The 14075-nt window shown below is 36.9% G+C and overlaps 1 protein-coding gene across 1 annotated transcript in view; it reads left to right on the top strand.

Annotated features, from left to right (window-relative positions):
* Positions 1-6842: 6842 nt before the first annotated feature.
* The window catches only part of LOC121406852 (gamma-aminobutyric acid type B receptor subunit 1-like), a 47853-nt gene continuing 40620 nt past the window's right edge, over positions 6843-14075 (top strand). The window contains exon 1 of the mRNA XM_041597724.1: positions 6843-7161. Within this exon, the coding sequence (XP_041453658.1) occupies positions 6913-7161 (249 nt within the window). The 5' untranslated portion in view covers positions 6843-6912. The remainder of the gene's footprint in view (positions 7162-14075) is intronic.

Genomic DNA, 14075 nt, shown 5'->3' with positions numbered 1-14075 from the left:
AATTTCTATACCAGGGGTGGATCCGGTTTTCGCCAATAGGGGGAGGGATATTTTCATCTACATGTTTCCCGATCGGACTTCCTATGCACTTTTTGCAACCAAGTACCGTGAACATGATGGGTATACGTATATCTGAACAATATTGATGCGAGCGCGAAACGCGAGCTGAAAAAAGATTGATATTCTTACCTCAAATTTGGAAAATCTATAAGCACTAAAAGTATCAAGAACAGAATAATGAGTATCTATCTCAACATTTTATGCCAGCGCGAAGTGCGAGCTGACAATTTTTTTTAAATTTCCAATCCAAAACTGGAAATTCTAAGCACTTTTGTAACCATGAACAGGATAAAAAGCATCGATGCGAGCCCGAGCTTAAAAATTGTGGTATTCTGACCTAAAATTTGGACAATTGAGTAGGTTATCATGAACGGGATAGATATCTAAGAAATCATTTTATGCATGAATAGGATGGGTATATGCGAGCGAAAAGCGCGAGATGACAATTTTTGATATCCTGACCTGAAATGTTGACTTTCGAAAGCACTAATCATGAACAAGATCATGATGATGGGCATGAAACTATGCATTTGATGCGAGCGCCAAACTCATGTGAAACATGAATTGGCGCCCAATCAAATGGCGCCCCAAAAGCCGAATATGAATTTGGCGTCCACCTCCTTCGGTTGAACATCAGTGAATTTGGCGCCTCAGGACAAACATCAAATTGGTGCTCCTATGTCGAACATCAAATCGGCGCCCCTTGGTAGAACATTATTTCGGGATCCCTTAAGTCGGCCAATTCAGCGCCCCCCCCCCCCCATCGAACACAATTATTTTCGGCGCCCCCTATTGCGTGGGATCAAACTCCAATTCGACTCCCAGAACAGAACATCATTTTGCCCCCCCCCCCCCTAGGATGAACATCAATTCAGCGCCGCCGCCCCCCCCCCCCTTCGTCCAACATAAATTCTGAGCCCCCTATATTACTCTGATCCGGCACCCGTAGCATGCTAGGTAGAACATCACTTCGGCGCTTCCAGATCGAAGGTAAATTCGGCGCCCCCTCTATATTAAACTCAAGACACTATGTATGTCCAACTTCAATGGGAAATGTCGTAGTGTAGCGGTTCTAACTCTCGCCTTGTAATCAGAGGGTCGTGTGTTCGAATGTCCTTTGGCATACAGGGCGTTAATCCACACTTTGCCACTCACCACCCAGGTGTTAAATGGGTACCCGGTAGGATGTGAAAGCCTATAATTTTATGTAGTATGCCTAGCAATTATTGAGTATTGGAACTCTTGTTGGAATGCTCCCCAAGGAGTGGAGATGGTGCATACATTGTATGTGGGCATGACCGGGGTAAGTGGAGCGTTGGGGCCACGTGGATAGTCTTCTGACTTTGTAAGAGGGTCGTGGGTTCGAATCCCAGCCATGGCGTAATTTCCTTCAGTAAGAAATTCATCCACATTGTGCTGCACTCACCCCTGGTGAGGTGAATGTGTACCTGGCAGGAATTTATTCCTGATCCTTGAAATGCGCGTGCACGGCTGCCAAGCTACAGCTGGGGTGATAATATCCAAGTCATTTGGAAGCGCATAGAGACATTATTCATAATGTGATGCGCTATACAAGAACTGTGTATTATTATTATTATTAATAATATGTCTGTAAAGCGCTTATAGAGACGTCGTTCCTATGTATTAAGCGCTATATACGTGCGGAATATTATTATTATTAATTCGCCCCCTCTTCTTTTTCTGTCTTTCTTTTCTTTTCTTTTTCTCTTTCACTTCTTTCCGTCCTTTTTTTCTCCCTCTTTTCTTTTCCTCTCCTTTTGGCGCCCCCTTTTCGCCTACCCAGGGTACCCAGGCCCCGAAAGCACCCCCAGAGTATGCACATGAAATTTATTAACATAACACACGATTTGCTTAATCTCGTATAATTAGGGCCCTACACAATGATAATCAATCACTGAAAATTATCTGACATGTATGAAGCGTTATGATTCTTCCAACCTGCGTATCAGGGGCGTAGATAGCGGGGGGATGCATCCCCCCAGAATTTTAGGTGGGGGGATGGTGTGTACAATCATCCCCCCAGGTTTTTGTGGGGGGAAGAAGCAAAACTATACAGTAATAAAGCAATGAATGCTAGTGAAAATCAATCAATAATAATAGCAGTAATAATCATAACGTACAGCAATGACAAACATGATCAAAATTGGACTTTTATCATGTTTATTCAGAGTCAATCATCTTATACAGTGCATTTACAACTTGCAAGTTTTAAGTAATAACTGTCTTGCGTCGTCATATACATTTAAGGATCGTTATTCAGAGTTTCACCAAGTACATTTCCTTATAATAATTATGTATTTGCAAAGGAGATAAGTTCAAAATATTTCATTACAGATTTAAGAAAGTGTCGCTTAATCACTCCCTTTCAGAGCAATTGCTTTCATAACACATTAACACTGTTCAAACGAATTAATAAGAAATTACCTATACACATACACTGACCCTTTTCCCTGCTGGCCATGTCCTCAACCCCTACTTTGCAAAGGAAAGGTGAAAATTTTCAGTCTCTAAGGAGCGAATTAGTAAATGAATGATTTTGGAATGAAAGTGCAAATTTTGGATGGCCTCAGTGATATATCCGAGGTTTTTTTCACTCTTTCATATATTCACTCCTTAAAGAGTGAACTATTTCACTAATTTTTTCAGAGTACTTTGCGCTTTTCAAAGAAGGTAGAATCATCCAATATATAGACATGCCTTAATTCACGAAGGCAGATTGAATCAATCCATGGATAAGAATTCTGTACGTGCGCAGTCTTCTAGGTTTGAAGGTTATAAACTGTTACATTTCCTTACCTATGTTTTTATCATAATCATCATAACAAGGTACATAATAAGAAATGAATCGAAATTATAACAAGTTACTATCTATACAGTTTACTTCCGACAACCCGGTGAGGTTTATTTCATTTCCATACTTAATTCAATCAGACCTTTGTAATCATGGTAATTTCAAACAGAGTGTGCTTATCATTTTAGTGTCCGCATATCTGCACGTGGATAAGAAATATAATGTTGATCTTTTTTTTATTTTACCCCTATTACTATAATTGTAATTGATATTTTTTTAGTTATTTGGCTGTTTATTTGTTTATTCCTTTAGTTGTTGATTCATTCGTTTGATCATTAACAATATCGCTACTTTTAAAAGAGTATACTACTATACTAGTAAAATAAGGAATACTAGTTATTCTAGATCATGTTTAGCAGGACTGTCATGACCAAGATGATAACTAGACATCCGACAAATGACATTTCTCTTATGATCATCTTTACTCATTGTCATTAATCAAACAAAAGATTACTGCCATGAAAAATGTGCAAGGAAGTTTGTTTATGACTGGATGCCCTGTTTATTGCTAAAAGCAAAGTGATTAAAACACACACGAGATAATCCATGAGGCAGATCGTGTTATTTTGTTATCTTTAACTCGTCTGCTTTGGCCCATGATATTTTGTTTTTATCGAGTACGTTATCTCCTTCATTCTTTATATTTATATATTAATGATATATATATATATATAAAGTATGACCCAGCTAGGGATCATCCCCCCCAGGTCTAAGGACCTGTCTACGCCACTGCTGCGTATTGTCTTCGATGAGTGGCATTCAGGCAAGCAATTTTATATATATGTGACAGTTCAAATAGAGGGACCTAAACTTCTAGCCCCTTCTCTCCTCAACCTCTCCAAACACACCCATTCCATTAATCGTCCTTGTCAGTGTATAAGTGATATCATAATTTATTTTTAGTTCAATCTCCGGAACAGATCCTCTTCTAATTATGGGGATAAAAGTTGTCAAGATTCATATTCGACTGGATATTTTGATTTGTGTTCTTCATAAAAATGATTGGGAGATGATCATTTGCATCTAAATTGCATTTTGTTTTCATTTTCGTAGGACCTAACCATCGGATATCTAAAAAATCACTATCCTAATATGATCAACAAGAGTACTATGACTGATTTACGGTGGCTGATTTCCGCCACTTTTTTTCTTCCTAAATTACGGCGTTATAACGCCGTAATTTATTTAGGGCGTTATAACGCCGTAATTTATTTAGGGCGTTATAACGCCGTAAATTAGGGCGTTATAACGCCGTAAATTAGGGCGTTATAACGCCGTAATAGGGCGTTATAACGCCGTAATAGGGCGTTATAACGCCGTAATTTAGAGCGTTATAACGCCGTAATTTAGGGCGTTATAACGCCGTAAATTAGGGCGTTATAACGCCGTAAATTAGGGCGTTATAACGCCGTAATAGGGCGTTATAACGCCGTAATTTAGAGCGTTATAACGCCGTAATTTACTTAGGGCGTTATAACGCCCTATTACGGCGTTATAACGCCGTAATTTAGGGCGTTATAACGCCGTAATTTAGGAAGAAAAAAAGTGGCGGAATTCAGCTACCGTACTGATTGGAGTTTCAACTTTCACTCTTCATGAAAACTGGGTCTGATTATAAAATAAAGGTCTATTTTGGTTAGTAGTAAACTAGTAATCTAGATCCTAAATCGCTATAATTTGTATATTTCGGGCATGGTGGCTCAGTCGTAGAGCGTCCGCCTCATGAACGGGAGGTCGTAGGTTCGATCCTCGGCCGAGTCATACCAAAGACTTACTCTAAAAATGGAACCTTCTGCCTTCTTGCTATGCGCTCAGCATTTAGACTGGAGAAAGGTAATACTAACATATGCAGGCCCGCTGGTAGAGCAGTTTCCTAACTGAAGTGGCTATCCTGGGTAAATAAAACGTTATTATTATTTTATTTATTTATTCGAGAAAAGGAGAAAATTTAGTCAAATGAAATGCAAAAATGAAGTAAGCAGTTGAGCAATAGCAGGCGCGTAGCCAGGGGGGCGGTGGGGGCGGTCGCCCCCCCCAAAAAAAAAACGTCCCCAAAAAGAAAAAAAAGAAGGGAAAAAAGAGAGGAGAAAAGAAAAAGGGAAGGGAGGAAAGGGAAGAAAGGTAACTTTGTGTTTTGTTTTTCTTTTTATTCTTTTTTTTCTTAAAAGAGAAACTCCATCACTCTTGCTTTAAATTTATATATGAATTTTTCTTCCGCGCTGCGCGCGGTTAAATGACAATATTGCAATTCTCCATTGTTTCCCCACCCTTTCTCTAACCCTGTTTTTCCACCTCAGGTATATGTGTTTCTTACCGGTTAAGTTCAAATGTATCCATTAGGGCATGGAATTAGAGTAAGGCTACGCCAAAGTATATGAAGTTATCTTTTTTTTTAATTGATCGTTCAACTTCTGGTCGGGTCGGCTCCGGGCGGGTAAAATTTTATATCAATTTCTGCCGCAACCTCCATAAAGTCAACTTCTCCTGCTTTTCAGCTCATTACCAAACAACCATAATTCTGGGGCAAACAGATTCCTAAAATTCGCGTCGTATTAAATAAAGAAGTACAATATTTTTTTTATCAAATTCTATTAAACTTCATGTCATTTCCCTTCACATTCATCTCCTGCCCTGTTTTGCGCCCTCAGTTTGAAATTTTGAATGACACTTAAGTTTCTTTATTATTCAAAATGAAGCACTTCAGGATGATAAGTCAAAGAAAATTAATTAGGAATCCTCTTTTTTTTTTAATTCAATTTCAATAAATCACAGAAGTTTCAACTTTTTGCGCACTATTTCCTCATAAAGAAGTTCAATAATCTTAGAAAATCATTTTAATTAGAGCCGATGGTGGTATTAGACGTATCTGCATTATTTTGATGAAACGTCCGCCCTTTGAAATTTCAGAGTTTCATTGTCTGCGCGGGACTGAATATCTTTCTCCCGGCATATATACACTTCTTCTCCTCTATTTTGCGAGTTAAAGATATGCACTGTCGCTAAATTGTTTGTAATCAAATCTGATCTTTCCAAGGGAAGTATTCAATATATCTTTGAGAAGACCCTTTAGTCGGGACCCTTTTCATGGCAAAAAAACTGATAAAACGCTTTAGCTTCCGCGCTTCGCGCGAGGGTATTATTATTTTAATTTCCTCCAATGTATTCCTTTTTTGTGCGTTCACAATCACTTTTTGAAAACAAATTAGATTCATGAAAACAATATTCAAAATCACAATGAGTCAACTAAATTGGAGCTGAAATAGGCACTAGAGACAAGAGAGACGGCTCCTTTTCATTTTAATTTATGAAACACCAAAAGCTTCGCGCTTCGCGCGGGAGGGGGAAACTCCCCCTCCCTGCACCCAACCCCTAGGGAGCTCGCTTCGCGCGCTCTGTAAGTGTTGGCACGCTTCGCGTGCATTTACCGCCCCCTCCGAAATGAAATCCTGGCTACGCGGTTGAGCAATAGGGTGGGGCCAAAAGAAAGTGATGTCAATCATTGTTAAAATAGTGATATTTTGAATGCAAACAGGCGGTTAAAAGTTAACAATACTAACTAAATTTTGATGATAATCGGTGACGTGAGAATGTGCGCAACTTGATTTTCATTGAAGTAATTGTTTTAAAGAAAAGGCCTAAACAGTTTCATCAGGATTCCAGAACATATTCAATGTTGTATATTTTCCTTTGTTGGTTAACTCTGAGGTTCTTGTATAGTGTTTTTTTACTTTTAATTTTTAGCCATTTTCATATTTCAAAAAGAGAAGAAAAACAACTTTGCAAAAAACGACAAACAGATGGACTGGTGGAGTACTACAGCGCGTGCGTATAAAGATTCTAATATCTTGGGTTTACGCTTTCTTTCGCATCAGCCTGTTTTATTTGAGAAGTAAAGTAAATCGTTGCTCAGAATCAGATGCTCGGTGTGGAGTTGGCATACCTGTATCCTTCCTCTCTGCAGAGTAAGCAGGATAGTGACGATGAACTTACTCCATACCATTCTACATCATGTTTTTTCATGTTGGTTTTTACTTTCATTCGATGGCTCATTCGCAGAGAGCAAGACACCTTTGTACATAGCTGGTTTGTTTCCTCTATCACCCGGTGGCTGGATTGAAAACTATGGCAACCAATCTCTCATCTCCGTATCGATGGCCATTGATCTCATCAACGACCGCACCGACATCCTTCCCGATCACCACCTCATACTCGTCTACAATGATTCCAAGGTATTTGATACCACCTTACTTAAGATACGATTTATGTATGATTAATGGTTTGTTGCACTTTCTGCGATTTGATCTAGAAAATGTCATCCCCGTAGAATAGGCATTATGTGTTTTCCGCTTTAACTAAATAACAATAATAATAATAATAGTGAAAATAATAATAATAAAAATGATAATAATAATAATGATAATAATAATAATGATAATAATAATAGTAATGAAATAATAATGATAGTAATGATGATAATAATGATAATAATAATAATAATAACAATTATAATAATAATAATTAATAGGCCTATGTATTTTGCATTTTGAGCAGCAATTTTTTCAGATTTCATTCATTCTGATAGTCAATTTCTATTATATTTGCTACTTCAGTCTGTCATTTCGTATGATACGATCTACGTATTTGGAATGTATAAAATAATGATTAATGAATGAAAGAAAATGAAATAACTTGTTTTAATTCTTTTACTACTTGTTTTCGCCCTCCATCTTATATATATAAAACCGTTTTAAAGTGTTTTTATTTCATTTTTTATACAGAATACTACTACTAATAATAATAACAATAAAATATTCATAGAGTGTAGATTTTAAAGATATCATTTTTGCTAAATCGGTAAGAGAAATAAATGCAAATGCATAAATTGATTCAATTGCAATTTATATCATTTCAACATCTTTCCTGCCGCTGAAATCAACTGATATGCCTGGTGCATCACGTGATCAAAAGGTGCGAGGAGCGTGATAAACTCTAATTTTGAATTAAGAATATAATCATGAGCCTTATTAAATAATCGAATATGCATGCAGAGCGTGAAAAGGGTAAGTGGTTAAACGTGTCGTGACACTGCTTCAACGTGGCCAAATAATATGGCTTATCTGATAGGTCAAAATTCCTTGAAAGTCGCGAGTGAGCAAAAATGTTCGTCTTTTTAACATTCAAATCTAATTTTGTGATAGATTTTTGACATAACATGTCAAACTATGTCATATTTTTGTCTTCTCCATTTACTTTTTTCTTACTTTTTTGTTTTCTTGCATGGATCATAACGACAATTTTCAAAGTAGGATTTAGCGCTTTGAGCACTTCATTTATAAAACGGAGCATATAAAAGAGTGTACCGAGCTAGAAATTTTCTAATTTGAACAGTAAAACTTTTAGGCCATGTATAATCCAATCCATATAATGTATATACATTTTATATTGTGGTAGAACAAAATTTTAGGGAGAGGGTGTGAATTTTTTTTTTTTTTTTTTTTTTTGGGGGGGGGGGGGGCTTAAACCCAACAGGCCCCCTCCACCGTCGAACCATGCATGGTTTTGCAATCAAACAACAAATTATTATATACAATGAGTGGCAGATACACGACTGTAATTGATTTATACAATTACACTTGTAGAAACGGGAACCAAAATGGAGTTTTTCTTTCTACTTTATTCAAGAGAATAAAAGGAATCTTCATTTCATTTCATGAGCAAAAATAGTAACGAATCAAATTATAACTTGGTGTGACAAAGTTGGGACATTGATATGGCAGCGGAATTTTGTGGAAAGGGGAACCAAAATGGAAATATTTTGACTTTGCGTCACAATGTTGGGACATTAATATGACAGCCGATATTGCATAACATGATAAACCATTCGTGTTTCATTTCAGTCACTTTGTAACACAGAATTTGAAGAAGACCACCAAGCAGAAAATATACCTTTGGACAAACTATCTGACCTATATATCAGTACACGGACGATGTTATTCCGGCCGTTACTAACAACTTTGTTGGTGGTGCATATAATGCATCCATTTAAAATAAACTTATCGTTGTAAAGTTAGGTAAATTGGCTTAACCGTTTCGTTGTATCAGTTCTCTTCTTAACTTACCGTGGTGTTTTTGCATACACTCACGGAAATGAAATTACCAGAACATTTAGCAATTTTCAAACAACAGCAAATTCGTCGTCTCTTATTAAATCAAACGTGCATTAAGCAAATGCTGACTAATTATGGTGCAGTTCCTTGCATATTTTCACAAATTAATCCGAAAGCCTCTTATGGTGTCCACACATAATAAGAAAGTGAGCGGGCAAAGCAGGATTCAAATGACCGAGGTAATAATATTTTAAAGCGATTAGAGACGTCGTTCCGATGTTTTAAGTGCTCTGTAAAAGCGGAATATTATCAGTATTGATTTCTGTTTGCAGCAATCCTTTTGCATGAGCTATTATTATTAGTATTATATTGAGTTTCTGTTTCCGTAAACATCTTAACCAGCACGAGGGTAATGTCTCCAATATGGGGCAGTATTTTACCAATGCGGGAAGCATTATAATGTCCAGTAAGGTTAAAAAATAAGCAGCAATTACTTTAGAATGGGCAAAATTTTCATCACACTGGATAAATAAAAATACCCCAAAGAAATACCCAATGTTGGTTGGATACATAATTACCCTCATATAATATTTTTACCCAATTTTCATCTATGGACCACCAAAAAAAAATCATATTCATTTTAATTGTATATAAGGCTACATGCTCCATTAAAGGATTTAAGTATTTACGACACTATCAACTGTCGCTTGGGCTTTGAATTACTGAATTAGAAATGGGATATTTGAAGTCATCCTGTTGTGAACTGCTCTAACAGCCATTGACAGCAGTGACGTAAGAGGCGGGGGAAAGCTGCCCCCTGGCGGATTTCACCGGGAAAATAAAAAAACGAAAAAGAGAAAAGGGAGCAAGAGGGAAAGGGAAAGAAAGAAAGAAAGATAGATAGATAGATAGATAGAAAAAGTGAAAAGTAACGGACAGAAAGAACATAATTAGAGAAAATGGAAGGAAAGTGGGAAAAGGAACGAAAGAGCATTTTAGAAAGTGCAAACTGTCCTGAAATACTAATACATTAGCATGATTAGCAAGAGAGGGATATAAAATAAAAAATATATGACTCAATGGCACAGTCAAAAATGGCGGGAAAATGGAAAGAGGCAAAAAGAAATGGGAAATGAAGGTAGAGCCAAAGGCTATATTAAAAAAATCAGAATGTGAAGTAAAAGACAAGAAAAAAAGAAAAGAACTCAACGCGACCGGGCCGCCAAGGACTGAAATATTAAAAGAACGGGGAAGAAAAGTGGATTGCGTCTATTATAAGCTAGTTAAACTTTATGCAATAATGGTCGCAATCAGGACGAAAAATAATCCTAAGCCAAATAGGTGAGCGGCCAGAAGCCAAAAAGTGCCTTATTTCTTGACTTTAATCCCCCCGGCTGGATCAAAGCAAAATCATACATCAAATTAAAGGAAATTTCCTGAATTTTCCGGAATTGGGTATTAAAAATGCCGTAATGTGTAGCATCACTATGGAAACCAGCCTTGAACAAGCCACGCCCATTTTAGATACTTATTGAATATTTATCACGAATATTGATTTTTTACTCATTAATTTAGATTATCAGATATTGTTTCTTATTTTCAAAGGATAGATCTACTATATATTGTAAGAAGAATTACTGAAAAACAACTGAGCATGAATTTTATGAACATTTTCTCAGAAAGTGTTGCCTAGCAACATAACTTTCCTTAGCAACCATTTAGCTCCTTAAATTAACAACTTATTTTTCCATTTCAAACCTAACTTTTAACTTTTTAACTAGGTTGAATCAAACCAAGTAAGTTACACCAAAGAAATTACATAAATTATTATTTAAAAATAATAAAAAGAACTGAAAACCCCCATTTAAGCTATTGAGAACCTCAAATTAATTTTTAATGCACTACCGGACACACCCCTTCACATCGTACAAATCGCCATTTTATTGTTCATTTTGACTACATTGATACAGATACATGTACGTACAAGTAACATACTTTATAATATTTTGTGGTGAAAAAGTCAATTGAGTGAATAATTCCTGATCAATTATCTTGTCTTCAATAGAAAACAACAAAATGACCATTTCACATTATCCATGGATACCAATTTGTTGCCTAGCAACGACTATTTTCCATAGCAACGACTATATTAACACTCTTTTCCCTGGACAAATCTGTGGAAAATAGTCCATTATGAGCAATAATACTGACACAATTATCATTTTAGATGCTAAAAACTCGTTTTCAGTCGTCATTCAACAAATTGTCTACCTTATAGCTTCCATGGCGTCAAATGTGTTGCCCAGAAACAATATTCCCTAGCAACGGCTATGTTACAACTCTTTATCTCGGCTAAATGTGTGGACGAAGTTGTGCCTTAGAGTAAAAATATTGAGAGAACTAACATATCATAGTTTGTTATCGATAGGCAAACAATATTCCGGAGTTTACCATTATGTACTGACACAATTTCATTGCCTAGGAACACTATTTACCTTAGCAACGATATGTTTTCCCCCTAACCAATTTGGGGGGAAATAATCCACTTTTAGGTGCACAGTACCATTTGTACAATAATATACCTACATGCATAATGGCAATGATAAATTGAAGGACATCGCTTCATTTCTCTTATTTCTAAAGAAAAATCATCTATCCTTGTATGTATATTGCTTGTCTACCTATTCTTAACATGGGCATGGTATTTAAACTTTATCGTTTAAAAAAGAGCAGCTTCAAAGAGAAATTTAAATGTTTTTGCAGATAAAAATAGAATAATACGGTTTGTATGATTCATAAACTGAAACTGAAATAGCTGCTGGGTACAAAGCATTTTTTTTTTTTTTTTAGTTTGCTACAGTATAGGTATAGCATTGATGCTTTGATAAAATGGACAACACTACTATTTAGGCACAGTCCCTGATTAAAACTTTGATCATACAGTGGGCCTTCACATAAGGCTTGTACAGATATTTTTTTCAATTTCAGGGCCCTCCTGTACTAGTACTCAATAAGGTCATTGGCAAAGGCTTTTGGCTGCATATTTACATGTAGATCACTTCCTTTGAGTGAATATGGAATGGTTAACAAATGGATCTCTCTTGTCAAATAGTACCTAATCACCGATGCATGTCCATCTTCCAAGGATGTGTCTGTGTTGAGGTTGTAGCCCAAAGATGCCAAGGCTGTGAGTTCGACAAGTTTCTTTTGAAACTTTGATACTATTAATATGTGTCAGAAGTTTAATCACAGGGAATTTATTATGTCACTTTCAATCTGATAACTGTCAAGAAATCAGAAGGATGAAAGTATGAAAACTTGGGATCTTAAGCCTTAATATGGTATTTTTTACCCGATTGCTAAGAAAGCATGAATGCTTGTAAGCAAACAACCAGAGGACCGACGGCTTAATGTCCTCTCCAGGACCTGGTAATGAGGATATAATGAGGATGCGCCTTAAAAAAGAGCACTAATGCACCAAGTGAGAATGAAATCCAGGTCACCGGAATCCGAAACCCCCGCTCTATCGACTGAGCTATCATTCCTGATCAGGCCAAGAAAAGGACAAGAAAACCATTAAGGATAGAGAGGCTTACTAAAGTGGGAGATGTTTTCTATGTGTAAGTGTCATTATGTAATATGTCATGAGGTTTGCACACATCTGCTGAATAGAGACAACCAGGGTGGGGCATACAACAAAAGTCCCAGAATATAGAGAGGAGGTATATCAGCTTATGTAGTCTTTGATGTTGTCCTTCGGGTATTTTCTGCTACAGCGATAGTGTCAGTGACTCCGATGGAAAAAACTGATGCCTTAAATACTCATTTAAAAAAAGATGTCTGAAAGAAAAGACAAGGATTCCTCTCAACATGCATACATATGTAAAGGACGTTGATATGGGTAAAGCTCCAGAAAACAGGTACACATGCCTATATTGTCATGATTGTTGGGCTTAAACTAACGCTACTGTTCGTTCCATGGAGATTTAGATCAATGTAAATCTTAAAACACATCCATGGTATAAGAAATATTTCTGAGAAAAAAATCTGTAGCTGATGTAATTGGGATGATACCCCTACAGTATTGGTAAAACATGCTGATACTAATAATACAAATGCATCTGCATTTGTAATGATGATTTGTTCAAATAATAAGGCTGGAACATTTAAATTACTGCCATAATTTTGGATCACTACTTGAATGGAGTAGAAAAACATTGAATTGAACAATAATCTCTAAAGTAATAATCACTCCTCAGTGTGCCAAAACGGACTCAGTGATGATCTGGCAAGTCTAACTCCTTACTGTGCTATAAATCATCTCTGTTCCGATCCAGAAAAACTCAAACTTAGTGTATTCCACCTTAAGAACAGGGAGCAGATCAAAAACTGAGGGTCAGGTGGTAACAAGCCAACCTACCTTGGCGTCATTGTAGACCGTTCTTTTTGCATACAAAGAACATGCTGCCAAAACAATGCGAAATTTGGAGCAAAGGAATATCATTCTTAAGAAGCTGGGAAACATATGGGGAATTGATAGATGCCAAATCTCTCTGTACCACAGCTCTGACTTTATGCTTCTGCACTGCTGAGTACGCAGCACTTGGTGCTAAATATTGACCCCAAATCTTGCAGAGCCATCACTGAATGCCTGTGACTAAAAGAAGTGAGTAATCTTTACCTACTATGTATTATTGCCCCCACTGTACGTCAGAAGAGAAGTCATCAGCACAGATGAAAGAAAAAAAACAATCAAGAACATAGTATTCCACTCGTCAATCATGAGCCTGCAGCGAGACTCAAATCTAGACACAGTTTTCTTTGCTCAATAGAGTCCCTTGATGACTCTGCTTGCATAAAAGCATCACCCACTGGTCTAACAATCTCCAGTCTGTGATGCACAATCTCACCTATGGACTTAGTACATCACTCTCCGGGTCCAAGTGAAGAATGGCCTACTTGATCTTGTTGAACCGCCTATGGGGCTACAATAGGAATGAAGAAACTTCCTGCAACTGTATTAGGATATACAACAC

The sequence above is a fragment of the Lytechinus variegatus genome, chromosome 2 (assembly GCF_018143015.1).
Source record: "Lytechinus variegatus isolate NC3 chromosome 2, Lvar_3.0, whole genome shotgun sequence".
NCBI classification, from domain to species: domain Eukaryota; kingdom Metazoa; phylum Echinodermata; class Echinoidea; order Temnopleuroida; family Toxopneustidae; genus Lytechinus; species Lytechinus variegatus.
Note: the sequence above shows the minus strand (reverse complement) of the source record. Positions and strands in the feature narration are given on the sequence as shown.